General features: G+C 38.0%; 1 protein-coding gene across 3 annotated transcripts in view; it reads right to left on the bottom strand.

Annotated features, from left to right (window-relative positions):
• The window catches only part of LOC131680582 (uncharacterized), a 483,677-nt gene that overhangs the window by 117,001 nt on the left and 346,762 nt on the right, over positions 1-19,914 (bottom strand). For all 3 annotated transcript variants that reach the window (XM_058961308.1, XM_058961303.1, XM_058961298.1), the window contains 4 exons: positions 16,111-16,584; positions 15,807-16,053; positions 4,559-4,860; positions 4,145-4,493 (listed from right to left, as the gene is read on the bottom strand). In XM_058961308.1, coding sequence (XP_058817291.1) covers positions 4,145-4,493; positions 4,559-4,860; positions 15,807-16,053; positions 16,111-16,584 — 1,372 coding nt within the window. The remainder of the gene's footprint in view (positions 1-4,144; positions 4,494-4,558; positions 4,861-15,806; positions 16,054-16,110; positions 16,585-19,914) is intronic.

A 19,914-nucleotide genomic window follows, 5' to 3' on the forward strand; every position in this document is an offset into this window, starting at 1 on the left:
GCGATACTTTTTTTGCTGGCAATTTAGAGGCGAAAGTGCTATTTTCGTATTTTTTAGGATTATCAATCTGATACCAGCTGTAAATAGTAACAATGGTCTCTATTGAAAAAACACGGACGAAATCGGTAGTGTAGAACGGTAGTTATTGTAAAAAAACGTAATGGCGATACTTCAATGCTGATAGGTGGGACCGAAAAAGTAAACAATCGCCAAAGGGGCTATACTATCATTTTGTCAATTTCAATAGCAAAAACAAATTTTAATTTAATAATTTCAAATACTTTATGAAGTTTTGGGTTTCGATCACTGAATCATACAATCTAGGATGTAAAAAAAAACACAATTGTTCTTAAATAGGAAATAAAACCAAGTCTGGAAATATTCACTGTTGATTTTATTTGAATGGTACCACTGCTAGTATCGCCCTTTTCAAAAAAGCGTTGATTTCTTAGTTCTCAGTCGCGTTGGAAATTTGAGTAAAGTATAAACTTCAAATCGATTCAAAAAAAAATTCGATTTTTTGGCTCAGTACAATATATAACCCCTTTAGGAAAATTCAGTTTTCCCACCACAATATAGATATTTTATTAACAATAATTCGTAATTCGTTGGTATGTCTATTTTATGGGCCATTTTTTCGCTTTCCCATTGATTTGGTTTGAGATTTCTAGCACTGATGTTGTCCTATGCTGATTTGAGCGATTCTCTGAGTCCTGCCACTATCCCATGTAGTAAGTGTTATCAAAAACATCGCGAAGCATCAAGTTCTAAATGTTCTCAAACGATATAATACCCGAAGAGTGATAAGAGTTATAAGAAATGTCTCATCACACTGTTAGGTGGATTAAAAACGTTTTTTTAAAAAAAACCCTCCTCGAAAAATTAAAAAACTTCTACAAGGCACATTAACAGCCTCCTTGTGTATTTAAAATGTCCAACAGTATTCATTGTTAAATACGATAACCAAATAGCTGTTAATAAAAAAAATTCATATTTTTTTTACACGGTTTCTCAAAAAAACACGGATTTTTTTTTGCACGGTTTCTCAAAATAGCACGGATTTTTTTGCACGGTTTCTCGAAATAACACGGACTTTTTTGCACGGTTTCTCGAAATAACACGGACTTTTTTTGCACGGTTTCTCAAAATAACACGGATTTTTTTACACGGTTTCTCGAAATAGCACGGATTTTTTTTACACGGTTTCTCGAAATAACACGGATTTTTTTTACACGGTTTTTTTTGCACGGAACGCATCCCCCGTGCAAAAAAAGAATTTGGTGTATTCTCTTTTTGCCTTTCTCATATAGAAAGGTTATGCAATCACTCTGAAAAACGTTAACTTAATCCCGGCCCGGAGGGCCGAGTGTCATATCCCATTCGACTCAGTTCGTCGAGATCGCAAAAAGTCTGTATGTGTGTGTGTATGTATGTGTGTGTATGTGTGTGTGTATGTGTGTGTATGTGTGTGTATGTATGTGCATATGTGTCAAATAATGTCACTCATTTTTCTCAGATATGGTTGGACCGATTTGCCCAAACTTAGTCTCAAATGAAAGGTGCAACCTTCCCATCGGCTGCTATTGAATTTTGGATCGATCGGAATTCTGGTTCCGGAATTACGGGTTTCAGAGTGCGGCCACACAGAAATTTCTCATGAAAACTATAGGAAAAATTAAAAATAGAATTTTTATTTTTGATGCTAAATGTATTCAAGGTGCATAAAACGTCGAGATTTGATGCAAACACGAAAAAAATTTGACGAAGATTCACTTTTTTGGATTTTGCACATTTTTGCCTTTCTCATATAGAAAGGTTATGCAATCACTCTGAAAAACGTCAACCTAATCCCGGCCAAATTTTTTTTTCGACTCGCATAAGGTTTCTGGATTTTAACAGGGGCGTAGTTGATGGTTTACGGAGAGCGGTTACACCCCCCCTCTACTGTTCACTCCCCTCCTTTAAAAATCTCCTTAAATCACCCCTCAGACCACCACCTCATACCCCTCCCTTTCAACCCCATCATCTTTAAACCACCACTATATTACAAAGCATACCAATTTAAGCTGGGGAGTCGTTCGTTCATGGGACTTTCGCGTTCCTCACATACCCATCCCCGCATGACAAAATGAGTTAGCAAGCAGATAACATTGATCTAATGCTGATTAGGCTAATGGAGTATGATATTTTTTTGTTTCAAGTGTTTCACCGTCGACACGTAGCTCATCAAGTTCGTGGCTGGCATGCCATTGTGTATAAGTGCAAAATGTACTAAGAATGTAATGGACATTTCCACAATTATGTTGAACATAAAAAGCCTCCGTGCCATAGTTTAGAGAAATGATAAGGCACAATTGCACCGCTAGGTGGATTAAAATAGGTTTTTATTTTTGCTCTTAACCCATTATAACCCAGAGGTTTCAAAAAGTGAGCCAAATGCAGTGATATCTTCAATTCCACCAAAAAATGTATCAAATATTATGGGAAAAACAAAATCACCGCTTAAAATGGTTTTGAGAATGAAAATATCTCGTGCAAAAAAATTCGTACGCTTAAATAAAAATAACAAATTTTAAGTTGTTTGACGTATTTCTTCGGATTTTCTGATAGACAACACTTCTTTTACACCTGTAGGAACGTTTTGTCACATAATGGAATTATTAGCACGATTTCCAATAAAATTCAATTAAATGTATTGCTTACTTTTCAGCCGCCATTTGCCCCAACTATACACGGTTCAAAAATGTAAACAAAAATTATAAAAAAAATGGCAGTTGTCTTGTTTCAAAATGAAATACGAGGTGTAATGATCCTATTAGTGCAATAATAAAGCAGTTAGACGCCAAAATTCTGCAGTAAATACACGTTAAACGATGGAAAGTTCTGCGTATGAAATTTCATACGCTAGAATATAATGGGTTAAATTTCGCCCTCGTTACAAAGAGCACAATAACGTTCCTAAGACATATTAAATGCATATTTACAGGCGATTACAAAGCTGACTTCTAAACGTTATTGTCCTGAAAGAAAACAGAATTACCTGGAAATTATATAAGGGCAAAGATTGAAGCAAACAATACAGAAAGAATGTCATATAGGACACTGTCGAAGTTTGAAAACATTCTAAAATTAGAATTAATCTCACCACATTCTGAAATGGTTGAACGTGGTTGAACTGTTTTAAAATGTGGCGAAATGAATTCCATTTTAGAACATTTTTAAACTCGCCGGAGTTTCATTAGTATTCCGGCTCCAGTGACACAACCGATTTTAATTGGAATAGGTCATGTTACTGAAGCCGGAATACTAGTTAGAACTAACTAGAATTTCAGCACATCTACATTTACTGGGTTCATTCATGTGTATTCCACTCATGTTCAAGAACACCACTTTCAAAAAATTGAGATCAACACAGGATTTCAACATGTTACTATAAGTTTTGAATAATCATCGTTTGCCTTAAACTATAAAAACGTGATTCGCAGACTTGATTAGTTTTTGAACGTAAATTAATTGGCTTAGTAACGTAATAACTTGTACATTTCTTTCATTTAAGTTAGCGCTTTCAAATTCGTCGAGACCAAAAATTCATTATCCTTGGTAAAAGGATAATGATCAAATGATCCAGTAGGCTGGCAGAAAGTAGAGAGTGGACGAAGTATACCCTATAATAAAATCTAGAACAGTGAACTTGTAAGAAAATATGGAGAAAAATGTGCAAAAAGCAGCCCCGCCTAAGAAAAGTAGTTCCACATTTTGTTTCTTTTAGTTTTCAAATTACCAAAAATAATTAACAGTACCAATGAAGCAATTATAATCTTTTCTCACCGCAAAAACAACGAAACGACATATTTTATTTCACATATCAAAACATGTAAAATTCCATTATTAGACATACGTCGCAATGTTGTTTACGTCAAATGTAATTTTCATTTTTTCAAAGTGTGACTAACACGTGCGAAAAATGGGCTAGCAACTCAGGCTACAAAAGCTTTATGCTATAAATGGTGTAGCTTTTCTCTCGATCATTGAAATACCTTTCGCCCGTATGCGCCGCAAAAAGCACGATGGAAAAACTTGAGCTCCCACAATATGCACTCACATTGATAAAAGAAAACAACGATCACGCATTCGCTTCGCTTACCTTTGCTTTCGTTTCTGTTCATGGATCCGCTGCGTTTCACATGCTTGCCACCGTTGGCACTGCCAGTACCGTTCACACCAGCGCCACCGTGCGGCAGGGAGTGCCGCTGGGCGAGCTTCATTCGCTCGTGGGTATCCTCCGGGGAGCAAACGCTTTCGTAGGCGTTATCGTTACGCGAAGACGCTAAGCTCAGCTCGCGGCTCGACTGATGATGGCTGGTGGATTTGCTGGCTTTGCTCAGGTTCGTCGTTTTGTAGTTTATCGGCACGTCGTATCGGTGTTTAGTGTTTTGCTGTTCGTACAGGTTGTTCCGCTTGTTGATCAGCATCTGCTCTTTGTTGCTAACGGTCTGGGCGGAATGGAACGGAAACGGTTAAACGGTTGCTGAATAAAGTAATTTTTCGAGTTAAATACCTGATTGGTTAGTTGCATGATAATGTCGTTGCTGCGATTCGAACTGGCACTTGCCGATCGCGAGTGGGAACCGCTGTCCCGGGAACGGCTTCGACCGGCACCGTTTCGAGTTTTGGTACCGTATCGGGCTTCCTCCCGAACCAGATAGATGTCCTCGTAGTCGTGGTCGTTGGTTGATTTCGTGTTGTTGCGCTTCACCTCGGGAGGCTTGTGCTGCGCACCGGAATTGGACGATGACACGGAGAGATCTTCGTCGGACCCGCTGGCTGCACCGCTGCTGCTGGAGTGAACTTCCACTTGAACTGTTGACGGAGTACAGAAGCGAAATAAAAGGTTTTTAATGAGTTTAGAAGGTGATTTACATTTATTTCGAATTTTATTCGGATTTTTACTGAATACTCCGTGGTTTTCAAAACCCGTAATAATGACACTGAATTAGCTTACTGTAAAAATTTGAATTTTGAAACGATGGATGGCAGGATCATTGCTAAAAAATTGATGAAGATATTTAGATATTTGTTTGTAGCTCGATGAAATCTTTTATGCTCGATCGAAAATGTTCACAGTATATTCAGAATGGTATTTCAGTGACGTACGTAAAATTTAATTTTTTGTAGCATTGTATTTTTAATATCAAATTTTGTATGAATTTTAATATAATTTTCAACTATTTTCAACATTTCAGTAAAAAATTAAATATCAAGAAAATCATATGTCATGCCTTATTTTTTCTCTATATAATAAAAAATTTGCATCTACATCAAAAATAACGGGAGACAGTTTTCTAGCCGTAAGCCCCCCTTAAAAGAAAAATGGCACCGCACAGTAACGATATAAGAAAGAAAACTAAACAGTGGTTTTTTTGTGACGGATCTATTGGTTCTTGTACTTGGATATCTTTGGAAATCTATTTCATTTTTGTGTACTTTAATGCAGTGATAGGAAAATAGTTTTAACCATTTATAAGACCCTGAGTTTGGGGTGTTTCGAAAATATACTACTACCGCCCGTTAAAAATGTCAGTCTTTGTAATGTTTGATGTTTTTCCAACGAGATTAGTGCAAATATAAAGACAGAAATTCAAAAAGAAATTAAAGCGGACTACTAGTTTTTATTTGATTAACAGTAAACAACCCCTGGATTCTGAGGATTAGTTGAAAGATGAGACCACAGATTACAGACGTTCATTTAATCATTTTATTTCATTTTCTTTGCAATTTTCACCAATCATAAAGCAATTTTTTGGATGAAAAATATTTGTTTTTGCAAATTTATATCACCAACTTATACGGCCCAGAGATTTTTTTTCAAAATCGAGCTAATATTATTGTCCAAAAGGAAATCCTCGTATTTTTTTTCAAAAAACTCTTCGCCAATCACTGTATCTCAAGAAAGAAAAGATCATGGGAAGACTTCGTCGCGAAGATATCTCCAAGTGCAACTACGTCGGAGATGTGGCAGCCATGTTCACTGTTGAGAGGGAAACGCCAGCACCACCCAACTATCATCAAGCGGTCCAGTGGTTACACGGATAAGCCAGAAGAAATAGCTGAAGAACTGGCGCAACACTACAGCGAAAGATCCGCAACCTCCAGCTATTCGTCGTTGTTCCAGAGGGAGAAGGAAAAGGCCGAACGAAACCGCATAAACTTCTCGCCAGATAGTGATGATATTTACAATTCGGACTTCACTCTGAATGAGTTGCTGTGGGCACTCGACAGAGGACGAAGTGACTCTTCAGGACTGCATCGGTTATCCAATGCTTCAGCGACAGCGCAGTGGCGTATTCCCACCTTGTTGGCGAACTGGAATCATCATACCAATTCCAAAGCCAAGCTCGGATGACGCGGGTCCAGCTTCATTCCGTCCAATCATCTTAACTAGTTGTATGGCGAAGGTTTTCGAGCGAACAGTCAACCGACGGTCGACCACCGAACTAGAGTCGAACGGGCGTCTAGACAAACGACAACATGCCTTCAGGTCTGGTCGGGGTATTGATACGTACTTGTTGTACGCAGTTGGAGAGGTCATTACCCGACCGTGACGAGCACTGTCTGATAGCGTCGCTAGACTTGGCCAAGGCGTATGACACCACTTGAAGATATGGCATCCTACGAGCACTGCAGAAATGGCAAATACGCGGAAGGATGATAAACATTGTCAACAGTTTTCTGGCAGATAGATCCCCAACAAACCAGCAATCGTATATAAAAGTTTACAATAAATTACAAAAAATGGCAGACTAAATCAAAATTACGAATAGTGCAAGCAAAAATTATGTTTTGTTGTAAAAAGTTCACATAAAATGCAAGTCTGTGATCGAAATACAATGTTGACTTGAAGTTATTTATTAGTCCACTACAACTTAAAACAAAATTGTACATGCGGAATAATAAAGACAATTTTGAAACATTAAATAGAAATTAATTTGCAATTGAATTAAACTACTAAATCAAAATAGTCACCTCCTTATAGCACTTCGCAAATTCTTTGCCAGACTAGTTCAATATTTGAACAATAAAAATGGCTTGAGTACAGAATGTAGGTGGTGATTCGACAGGTATAGAAGGTATCATTGGAGTGCCATATTTAGGTTGGATTATGGTATTTTTAGATCGTAATAAAAAAGCGATAAAAATGATCAAATATAATCGTTGCTTGACAGTGTATAAATAGATGAGTACATAGCGGCTATGCTAGGAATACGAAGATCTCAGGTTCGAAACTGGAAGTAAATCGTAGCAGGTAATTTTAATAATTGATGTTCCAGTAACTCCAACCTCACCCATGAAAAACATATCTACTAGTGTGGGCGTAACTGTGCCTTATAACAGAATTATGGAAATTTCATCCTGATTTTTTATTTTCATATTATTTTTAAAAAAATACTTCGTGTTACCACATTGGGGACCTTAAGCTGCATAAACCTTCTTGTGAGATTGTAAAGTTGATCATATATAAACTCAAAATGATAAGCTAGATGATTGTATAATGCTTCTGATGAGATCAAAATTCGTCGTAAATCACATAGTTCTACTATAGCGATTTGTTGTACGTATATGGCCTCCACTTTTGTTCACATAGAAGAGTACTGTGCATTTTATACAATCAATTCATATCGTTGAAGAGTACAGTTAATCAAATTGCAACTTATTAAAGCGAATCAAAATGTTGGCTGGGTCGTTCCAGGTCAACGATGAGGGGCATTTGTCGCCATTTGTCGCTCTCTGTTGCACTATTTCTCGTGGCTATCCAACCCATCTTCCGCGTGGTTCCGAACTTCATACAAGTGTTGCTTTAAAGCGCATTGTAAATTGACGAAGAAGACTGTGAATCCAGGCTGCGTATCTTGAAGATGATCGGTGCCAAGTTGCCCCGTGGTCAACGCACTTCATTACTTCAAATCGGGTCCGCAATTGTTACCTCGCGACTCCTCTACGGCATGGGACTTGTAAGCAGAAGAGGAGATGCCGTCATCCAAACGCTCGCTCCTACATACAATAGGATGATAAGTTTCGCATCCGATGCCTACGTCACGTGTCCAATTCTAGCAATTATGGCAGAACCATTCGACCTACTCGTTCTTCAAAATATAGCCCGGTTGGCCATGCATACGTTGGGAAAAAGCAAGGATATTGCCGATCTCCCCCTGGTACATCGAGCATCCGAACGTCTGACAGAGGTGATCGGAATCCCTCTTCCAGATATTTACAATCGTACGCGTTTAGCTGCACGAAGATGGTACGAACCCAAGCCCTTGATCGTGTGGGACATAAAGAGACGTGTGAAAGCTGGAGACCCCCCTGAAATTGTTCGGCCTGCTTTTCAGGAGCTCCTAGCAGGTCGTTTCAACCGTTCAACTATCGTCTACACGGATGGCTCTAAAGATGACAATGCAGTAGGTGCGGGAGTGTATGGAGAATACTTCCTACAATCGGTTGGTCTTCCATCGTCATGCAGCGTCTTCTCGGCAGAAGCGTTTGCAATCAAAACAGCGCTAGCAACACATAACACGGTCAGTGATTTGGTGATTATGTCTGACTCGGCCAGTTGCTTATCGGCATTAGAAGCTAACAAATCGCAACACCCGTGGATTCAGCAGATTGAAACATGTTACGAGGGCGTCCAATCAAACTATGCTGGATTCCGGGTCATGATGGCATCCATGGCAACGAAGAGTTAGATCGCCTTGCAGGAAAAGCCAGGGGTAATGCCCCTTTGCAAATAGACGTTCCGGGAGCAGACGCGAACAACCAAATGAAAACAGCTATCCGAAATCAGTGGTTCTGTCGATGGTCTGCGTCTACTGAAGTAAAACTTCGCGAAGTTAAATTCGACACAGTGAAGTGGACTGACCGCGAGGATTCGGCCAAAGAGCGAGTGCTTACCCGGCTTCGAATAGGGCACACCCGACTAACACACGACTTTCTGCTAAAGAAAACTCCACCACCAGTGTGCGACTGCTGTGGGATCATTGTAGATGTCCGCCATGTGATCCTCCACTGCAGAAACTACGACGACGCTAGACGGAAGCACGATATCGTGTCGACTAGTCTGCGAGCGACTCTGCGCAACGACAGGAAAAATGAGAAGAGTATGGTAAAATTCCTCAAGGAAACTAACCTGTTTAAAATGTTATAAAATTATATTTTGATTTGTAACTGCATTGTAAAATTTACAGGCAAAATTTTCTTCCAGCACGAATGCACTCTTCCTTGGTGTAAAGTGTCGGTAATAAACAAAAACAACAACAACAACAACAACTGGATCTCAATAAAAAGTAATAGCAAGAGTTGCCAGACTCCTAACAAGTAGATTTCATAAGATTGGAACACTTCTCATTTCATATTCCTGCGCTTTGAATGATACGAAAAGGTGGCAATATAGTTACCACTGCCTTATAAAGAGTTAATGTGTAGGGGAGCCCTTGCTTAGTTGGCGGCGTTTTGAATTTTTACTTTTTATATTTGCTCGTGCAAAATAGAACACGTTATATAAAAGGACATTCTGAATATTGATTTTTTACCACCGAAAACTTGTGACAGTTTTCGATTGATGTTTTTAGTAAAAAAAAGAAAAACTTAATTCAATCAATCTAATCAAATTTTTAAAAATATGTAAAATGATTGAATTTAAAAAAAATTAAAGATGAATATATTTTAACAAAGGGAATAAAATTAATAACGCAAATATGAAGAAAAAAAATTAAAAAATTATCAAATTCGTATATTGAGCGAAATGATTAATATAAATCAAACTAATAAAATAAACCAAGATGATGAAAATAGTAATAAAATGAACTCAATGAATAAAACTATCCAAGCGTATAAACCGGTTAAAATTAAAATTTTCAAGAGCGAATAAGACTAATAAAATGATACAAATTAATTAAATGAATGATATAGAAAACATTAATAAAAGCAATTATTTGAGTAACTGAATCGAATGTTTAAATTGTAAACGATAACTCGAACTAATAAAATGATTAATAAGAGTAATTTGAATATAATTAGGTAAAAAATAAACTGCGCAAATTTATGGATTGCGCATAATGGACTAAATGAATACCATGAATATAATTTTAAAAGTAATAAAACACATTGAATGAACAAAATGAATTTAATGTATAAAAAAATATTCTTGGACAATGTCTGGGACATAACCAGTGCGTCGAGACTGTACTTAAGACTGGTAATTGAAATCTAATAATCGACCTCACACGATCAATACTATTGTCAATACTTGAGATTGTTGATGTTCAGTCTTGATCTGTATTACGGTGGATATATTTTTCGAACGTATGTGGTTCGATCGAATCTAATACCCATTTGATTTCGCCATTATTATTGAGAACGCAAACCACATTCGTTCGGAATAGCAATCTGTCGGAATGCAGAATAAGGCTGATTAACAAAAACAATATGCGCAACAAAATATGTGGGCGTCGACAATTGTCTTCTTTCCGCACCATATGACCTCCCATCAACATGCTTCTCATTCGCCTTGCAAAAAGTGAATGAGACACAGAAATACACGCGCAAATGGACGACGGAAATTTAGTTTATCTTATCACTTGACCACGCATCGCGATGCTTCTCTTTCGACGAGCGAACGATGAATGGAGCACAAAAATACAAGGTGGTCTTATAGATCTTTCCAATATTTGAATTAGTCTTTTAGGGAACACTTATAAATCACACATAGAAAAAATCATGTAAATTTATGTCATTGCGCATGTAAAGTATATGTTTCATGCAAAATCAAACGGAACACGGTAATGTTCCGTCATTTCGTAAATTGCGGTTTGTTGAATAGTGTCATGTTTGCAATTACGTCAACGATAAAATTCCGATTTTTTGGTGTGTACGTACCACTTGTGGGGAAGGTAGAATGATAAAATATCACATTTTTAGACTTATTTGGGAGAAGAGTAAACTAGAACGTCGCGCAATATTAATTCCCAAATGGGCTTAACTTAAATTAAGTTGGATTTTTTGTGTTTCGAAGTCATCTCGTCAGTCACTAGCATCAACTGGGTGGCTAGTTAGACGATGTATCGATACTAGTACCAAAATTATCACTAGTTAGGCACAAAAAATGCAAACAGTTTACACGATTTAAACGTTCGTTCACGTGTCGTGATAGCTGTTTGGATTTTTTTTGTGTCTAACTAGTGCTTATTTGGGTACTAGTACATTGTCTAACTAGACCTTAATTTATATTTTTTTTCTTTTTTATTTCGACTAATATGTTTTCACATTATCGGTTCTCATGGCAAAGAGGGACAAGTCTTTGCCGCGAGACATGTTGGTACACTTGAGCTATTCGTAGTAATGCTGCCTAAGCTCGACTCCTGCCAGCAGAATTCAAAAGATTAGTCTGTAAGATTTTAAGCCTGTTTCCAATGATCCTGCCACTAATATATATATTTCACATCCTTGCTTTCACTTGAATACTATGGCTCTAAATGTTCATAACTTTCCCTACTCAGTAATCTCTAACTCATAAGAATTCTCATGAATTCCGCAATACGTTTTTCCTGAGTGTAGCATAAGATGATCAGCGGGCATTCAATACTGTCAGCCAAATACACATCGACTAGATACGCAAACATTCATAGCTTTCCTGCCTACTCCAGCTTCTATTCTCGTTAGCGACCCGAAAAGCGCTATCTGTTGAATGATCTCAACAGTAAGACTATGTGTGAGTTATACCAAGAAAATTGCACCAATAACAATTCTTCGTATCGTACATTACAATACATACCGGATCATTTTTATAGAGAAGAGTCATTCAGGAAGCCCAAATTAGACATATGCGGGGAGTGGGAAGATTGCGATCGAACGAAACTGGACGGACTTACAAAGACCACCTTGACACAAACGAGAAGCATCAGGCGGCTTGCGGACAGGTTTTCTATCCGTAACAATTGTATACGTAAAATTTGTTTTTATCTTATCGTGACAAAAATATTGCCACCTGTATGTTGTGGGATAATAGAAAAGCCAAAAGAGGACCGCAATAAATGATCTTAAGTCTTAGTAGATCTAGTTATTACAGTGACCGTTGTGTAGGTCAGAATCTCAATAGGACCGTAGTATTTGCATTTGCGTATTTCATCGAATTAGCTTAAGAAATGGTAGAGAACTTATAATCGCAAATAAGTTTATGAACACCGGGCATTCACATATGGAAGTGGTCCTTTCCGCCATCGAAAAAAAACAACAAATAAATACTACACTTGATATCGAAACTTTATATAACTGAGCAGTCCTCATTCCTGTCCCAAGATGATTTGTTCTATTCGACGAAGATGGGCTGGAGCTGCGTAATTTCAATTTCATCGAATTTTTCTCGTCAGAAATTGACACCAACTTGGAGCATTATAGATAAATTTAAACTGACACCAAATTGGAGCCAGTTAAGCACTAAATCCAACAAGTCAAACGCATTGTAGGAACGCCCAAAGAATTGCCTAGTCACGAGTGATGTCTCAGTAGTAAGCACAGGCGTTCTAGTTCGCTGAGGAGGAAACTGAATCCAAAACTTTTCTTTTGGTAGAAGAGCCGAACGCCTGGTATTATGCAAAAAAAATTTCAAAGAGATTTTTTATGAGATCAAGTATTGCGCCATGAGGGCATAGCACCCAACTTAAAAGTTTGGCCTTTTGTTTTTCGGATTCCTGCTACTTTGTCACAAAAATTGTAGTGGCATTCGAAGGAAGTTTTGTGTGATCGCTAAAAGAGTAATCATGGCAAAACTGTTTCTGTGGGAGAACTTAGTCAAGATTTTCGGCAGAAAATTTCGCAGTAATCAACACCTGGGAGGGAGAAACAGACTCAATAAATGTGAATGTCATAGCCAGCCAGAACGAAACTTTCACTCCGAGCCACAGAAAAGTGTTCATCGAGGAAATGAGAGTATTGTCATCATATGCTTGCTTGAAAATGTTTCCGAACGATGAGTTTCCTTGATTTTTGTCTAGATTGGGTGTAGCAGTAAATATTATTAAAGTTTTTCTGTGATTTTAATGCCATTTTCAAATTAGCCAGATGAATTTTTCGATAATCCGTGCTGCCATTATCAAATAAATTGTATTTCTATGTATTCAATGAAGAAGAAGAATTTAGATGCGTTCAAAAGTTTCGAGCATCGTTTTAAGACAATATTGCGATCTTGCTATAATGTAAAATAAAGGGTTAATTTTATATGAAAATTTCAAATAATATTTACATTTTAATGAATTAATCAAAATACCAGACAGAACGACAGTTTATGAACGAGGAGAGGAAAGGAAAGAGGAAATGGTCACTATAAAAAAACAACTGGAGGGGGATTCAACAAAAGCGTCTTTTTCACTTGAATCTTTATAAATCTTAATAAGTCTTTATAGTGTTTGAATATGTAATTTATCTGTATCGTCGCCTACAAGATCAATGAATTACGCCTAAAATATATTTTATGCTTGTTATGAAACCAGTTATGGAACTGAGACGACGCTGTAAATGTTCTCTACTCCAAGAAATGGGAATATAGAATCAAAAAATATGCTGTGACGTGCACGTTTTTTGGTAATTCAAAAATATTTTTTGGTTTAAAATAATTTATATCATCTGTCTATTTAAAACATGTGATAAAAGCTATTTTCATATCTATAGTAAAGACAAATAATAATGGTGTAAATCGTGCGAAGAAAGTTTTAAAAATTTGTGACTTATTTAACAATTTTAGAATGAGTGACGCCTTGCTAGTCAGATTTGACGGTTCTCCAGTTTAAAGTTTCTTTTGAGAGTATACTGAGAAAATGAAAATCATCAACGTAGGCTTAGGTGCATGCTAATAAATATAAACAAAGTTTCGAAAAAAATTGACAAGTTACTTCGACATGAAGTTTGACATCGACATATTTTTAATGTTCGGGTGCTCATGCAGCTTAATCTGATGATCCGAATCATGAAAAAAATTCCATTTCCATCTATTAGTTAAAATCTTATACTTCGAAAGTAATTTGCAAAATAACCTTGGCTAAATTTGACAGTTCGACGGTTAAAATTGTTGGATGATGTAAAAAGAAAGGTGGAAACAGTTTTCTGTACTTTATTTAGGTTGGCAATATTTTTCAGTAGTAAATAAAGGGCAAATATAAAAACGAAAACATGTTATATCAAACGTTTTTTCTGTTATTTCATTATGTGGATATTTACGTTCCAAGGCTGCAGCCGTACCTATCTACCTATCAAATACCTACCCGGATAGAATTTTACAATAGCAGTTACCCTACAAACTATCATAAAACAATAAATATTATAGTTATTATTGTTTCAACATTATGCGATGCCAAGTTCTCACAGTAGATTTACAATAAAATTTCATGTAACAATAAATTTCACTGTTCAGCAAAAAACTGATACAGTGCATTCACATTAAATTTTACTGTTTTCGAGAAAAAAATGTATAGAGAAAAATTGATTTTTTTAATGTTAAGATACATAACCACCACCCTTTTTCACTGTAAAAGTCTATTTTACATTGAAATTTACTGTAAAAACGTTAAAGTTTATTGTTTTTGTATTGTATCATAACACTAAAACTTACTGTAAATTATTGTAAAATTACTGTACTGTCACAGTGAAAATCATGGTTTTGTTACTGTGCATTTCTATTCGGGTATGCATTGGTCAACATTTCACAAATCAGATAAACATGCCTCTACCGGCGAGTTTCCTTATTCAAGGATTCTCTTAGTTAAATTTTTATAAAATTAAATTCTATTTTTCAGATTGAATTTAATATTGTATCGGTTTTTAATAATCAGTGTAAGAAATTTTTTAGGAAGCCGTGGTAGAATGAAGGAGAAGAACGGCACAAAAATCCTATTTCAAAAATAGAAGATTAGACACATCGTTCCGAAATTTGTCCCTTTTCACTCGAGTACTGGAAGCAAACTGTCGTCTGACTTTATCTTCAAATCAATGTAAAGCACCCGGAAAAAAAACTTTCACTGATTTTATGCTGTCCCAAGCTCCTTTCCATCACACGATTGAAGTCATGTGCCGGTAACACGCTTGCATCAATGACACGCAAAAAGAAATTTGCTCATTTATGCGTCGCCCACCTTGATTGATTTTAGCTGTCGAAAGTTTTCTTGCTTCTTGACAAGTGCTATTATTTACACTTCGTGCGTAGTGTCTGTTTCTCCCTCCCAGATCAACACTACCAAATAAACAAATGGTCGATATGACTACGGCAGTAGCAATCACTTTTAATTACTAATCAAAGACACCTTGCTTTCTGTAAATATAAAAATATGGCCCGGAAGCATGGAAGAGTCAAACAGAATGCTCCGTCCTTAACGGGATGTCAAAGCTTGATTTGAAAAAAATTATCTTTGTTGCGATAAGATTTTTTCGTGACAGCTTTCAAACTATCCAGGTTGGGCCTGACGCGTAATTGACGCAAGCATTCTATTTGTTCCTTAAACGGTTGAATTATGTTTACTTCGAAACCAATCTATTCATTCAAACATTGACACTCACCCGAACATCACTATGATAAAAAAGGCTTTGACAAACAATTCGCACGAACTCATGCGGGAATACGTATTTTTTGTACCCTTACCAAACCGATGCGATACGCATACGAAAGATTTCCCACGTGTGCGATTTTTTATCTGTATTCGATTGTCTTGATCACTTTTTTAAGAATCAGAAATAGAAAACACGAAAAACAAACATCAACCCGCCCTCACCTGTCATTGCGCGGGAGTTGACATTCCGTTCATCCTTGGTGCTGCTGAGGTCCGAGTCGAACAGATCCTTCACCCTGTTGTAGATCACTTCCTGTGGGTCGTGCAGGAAGAACGATTCACCCGAGACACTACCGCTCGGGCTGGGCGGCGTCGAGGAACCATTGCGCATCGGATTAATGTAGACGCCGTCATTTGGTGGCACTGTCCCATAGTAGCTGTCGGGGGATTGGCGGGTGTATAAACCGTCCTAAAAATTAAAATGTTATTATAAAGTATCTTTTCAATATTCGTTGATAAACCATACCTTAGTTTGTCTGATTGTAGGCGGATGAAGATAGAAAGGCTCCGAGTCTGAACTACCGGAAGACGACTTGGACATCATCGTGTTGTGGCTGAACACTTTGTTCTTGCTGTAGTGATGATGGCTGTTAGTTTGCTTTTTCGAGACCCGCTTTTGCTGCTGGGGCGTTACTGACTGAGCCAGTGGTGGAGGCGATCCGTACACTTGCTCCGGTTGTCGCTGGGCGGGCTTTGGCTGTTTTGATTCACTATGATCTGGTTCGCGGTTGCCGTGTTGCACCAGTGCATTCAGACATTCGACCTGTTGGTTCTCGGCAGCGTCGTTGATGGGACTTTTACCGTACTTGTCCAGTGACAGTTTCGCCCCGTGACTTAGCAGCCAACGGACTGCAGTCAGATGTCCTCGGGAAGCAGCAAAGTGAAGCGGAGTGGCACCATCACCGTCACGTAGGTTCGGGTCAACACCTTGATCTTCGACCTGTGCACGAGGGCAGAGTAAAAACAAAATACGTTAAATATGGAATTTTCTTCGGCGACCACCAGTAGCGGACGAAAAAGCGTGTCTAATCTCTTGCTGAAACTGGTTGCAACTGATTGAGACCTAGTTTTTCCCCTCAGATGCAACTGCAACTGGTCAGGACTAAAACTACTTCGCCATTCGAGTGCACGGGAATGAACGGAAAAGATAGTGATCGAAAGAGAGCAGCGAAAGCGGGCGATGCATGTCGATTACGTCACGATAAACAAATCTCCACTCGAACATGTAGGCTTGTGTGTGCGTTTAAAACCAGACAACTCCGGAGAACATAAACGAGAAAAGGAATTAGATCATGGAGGTACTAATTTCACCCAGCTCGGTGCTGGCCAGCACAAAACATGTGTAATTCTTTTTTGTTTTTGCTGCAAAGCACTCCTAAGCAACTGGTGCAGAAGCGGAGACTATTAAAAGTACTATCCACAATACAGACTACAGTTAGTGTTAAATTGCAACCGAAGAAGCAAACCAGCACAAGCAAAATCATAGTTTATATCGGTAGTACGTGTAAAACACTGATTTGTGCAAAGGCAACCAGTCTTACATCGAATCATTGAGGTAGGCCGAACCCCGGGAACGGTACACTTTGTACCACCCAATAGCTCGGCGAGACTAGCAACTCGTGGAGTGTTACACTTAAATTGGCCGTTGATTCCCGAGAAATAAGGGATGAGTTATGCGCCGCCCATAATTATGATTTATGCCGCAGCGCTGTGAGTGAATAAATGATATATTGGTACCTGATATCTTCGTGCATTCCGGGACAATTTTCTTCCCGGAGCTTTTTTCACTAACACGTACTATGTTGAGGTCGACGAAAACAGAATAAAAACAAAATCGAGAAGAGAAAAATAATTTATCGAAAGTTGATTTAATCGATCTGACAGTAAGATGGAACCTTTCTCATGCATACACATTATCTGAACTTGGTCGCGCTTTAGGAGTAGTCAGTAGTCACGTATAACCAATAACAATCATTTATGATTTCAAGAGTATTATTTTGACGAATACCGAGTAGCTTTTGGTGAAATTGGATTATTGTGTATCGCTTCCATTTACTAATTGGTCAGATGTAAAGCAGGTCAGTAATCTGGATCCACTGATTTTTTTCTGTTTTTTAATGATGTAGCTGTGTTCCAGGTCAATTTCATATTAGCCAATGATCTGTGTTTAGTTATCCAGTCAGTAGAGGACTGCAAGTTCTGTTCTATTGCTGTGTGAAGCGGTATCGTTGGAATCAGCTTACTGGTAGCATTGCCAAAACATTTAGAACCTCCTTTGGTTGGTTTTACAGTACCAACATATTTACGAAAGCAAATCGACAGACGGGACTCGTACAGTCCAAAATCTCTATACTTCAAGAGTCCGTCTCGTCGAATCTGAATACTAAATGCAGCTCTGAAACTCATAGTGGGGAAATTAAAATTAAAACTATTTTTATAAAGAAAATACCCATTCATTGCCAGGTATTCGAACCGATAGTTTGTAACTTTTATCCGCTGTGTTCTGTTTCGAAGCAGTATAAAAGTGTACTGTTCTTAATACAATAGCACGTCGATGACCGCAGTGCACGTATAAGAGCGGTACAGTTCTTTTGTTTGTAACAGGATGATGCTACAGGGCAGAGCAACGTTCCCTGTTGTTGGAACTACTTCTACGGTGTTCTTCCAGCCCAAAGACAAAACTTTAACATAGGTAGCATTCCTCGGGACCTGACGGCATATTACTCTGCCGTTGTGGTAAGTCATCCGAAGCGAGCGAATACGATTTCTTGCGATAGTCGCTTTACGACAAAGTACCGTGTGTATGTCCCAGGTCGTGACGTAGAGATAAATGGAGTTGCCGAGGCGTGTCTCACAAATTGAATGATAGCATATCATCGCAGTTTTCAAATAAATCAGGTGTTTCGCAAGGTAGTAGCATAGGACCCTTGCTATTCGCAATATTTTTAACGATATCGCATTGCTTTTGGGAGCTGGAAGCAAATTGATTTATGAGCCGAACAAAATTCGGTCTAGTCGCTTGCGCGTTGTGATTGGTAGTCTGAAGCAAGCGAACGCGAAAAAGTACCGTGTCTATGTCCCAGCCCGTGACGTGGAGATAAATGGAGTAGTTGCCGCCGAGATGGATCTCCTTTGCACGAATCTACCGAGGGAAGAGATTAACCAATTACAAGATCTCTGGCTTCAGTCAGTAAAAATGTAGTCAAGCAATTTCATTCAGCCGTGATGAAGGATGACAAAGTGGACTACGCTAAGTCAGATTCGTTTGCGTAACCGACGCTGGCTCAGCTCTATTTCGCCACGACGTGATGGGGAAATTTCGTCTACTTGTCCACTTGTTTGTACTGCTCAACTACAGGTACTTGCGTCTAGATAATGATTTCCACAGAAAAGAAAAACTGAAAAGTGTGTACCTTAGGAAGAGTCCACATGATGTTAGGTCATGTTCTGCATACAAGCGTCTCGGAGAGAAACTTGTGAGCTCCCTTAAAGAACACTCAAAGCGACTGACAGAAATGTTGAAGAGTGGTCCGCCATCCGTTTTTTCATAAAACCTCTATGCTAACTTGTAAACTTACGAAACTTGGCGTCCAGGAAGAGAGGAATAATTTATTGCCTTGGCTACCCCGTAAGGGTCTTATGATGCCCCCTCTGTGAACGAGCCAACTAATTTAGATAAAAGGATTAGTAATGCTGCTTCAAATCGGAAGAAAATTGTCTATACTTGGAAATTTGAGTTGCTACAAGTAATACAAACCCATGTTCCAAGTCTAAATAACGAGTCTCAGTCCAAGACAGGTTTAGTGAAATTTCTTGATACCGTAGACTAGATTCTTATAGCTTTTCATACTCTTAAAAGCCTTCTGGTAACTTTTCTTCTAATAGTTAGAACATTTTTGACGTAGTTGACTGCTAAATAGCCTTTCGTACCGTGCGATATCTAGGTATACTAGTTTACAAATTTGGGGGTGATTGCATGAAGTTAAGAAAACAGGTGTTTTCTAAGTCAATTTTGGGTCGCTGAACACGAAAATCATATTCATTTTCTTTTTCAAAGAACCGTTTTTGAGATTTTTTGAAAAACGTGTTTTTGAGCACTTTTTGCAGTTATTGGTCAATACCTCAGGAACAAATCTTCCGATTAACACAATCGATTCACCATTCGAAAGGTATTGATGTGCCTATTCCAAAAATGTATAATATGTTTAGATTAAATATCAATAATGTAGGGTTAAGAGCAACCAAAATCAAAAAAAGTCATGTTTGGTAA

This window comes from Topomyia yanbarensis, chromosome 1, assembly GCF_030247195.1.
Source record: "Topomyia yanbarensis strain Yona2022 chromosome 1, ASM3024719v1, whole genome shotgun sequence".
Lineage (NCBI taxonomy): Eukaryota > Metazoa > Arthropoda > Insecta > Diptera > Culicidae > Topomyia > Topomyia yanbarensis.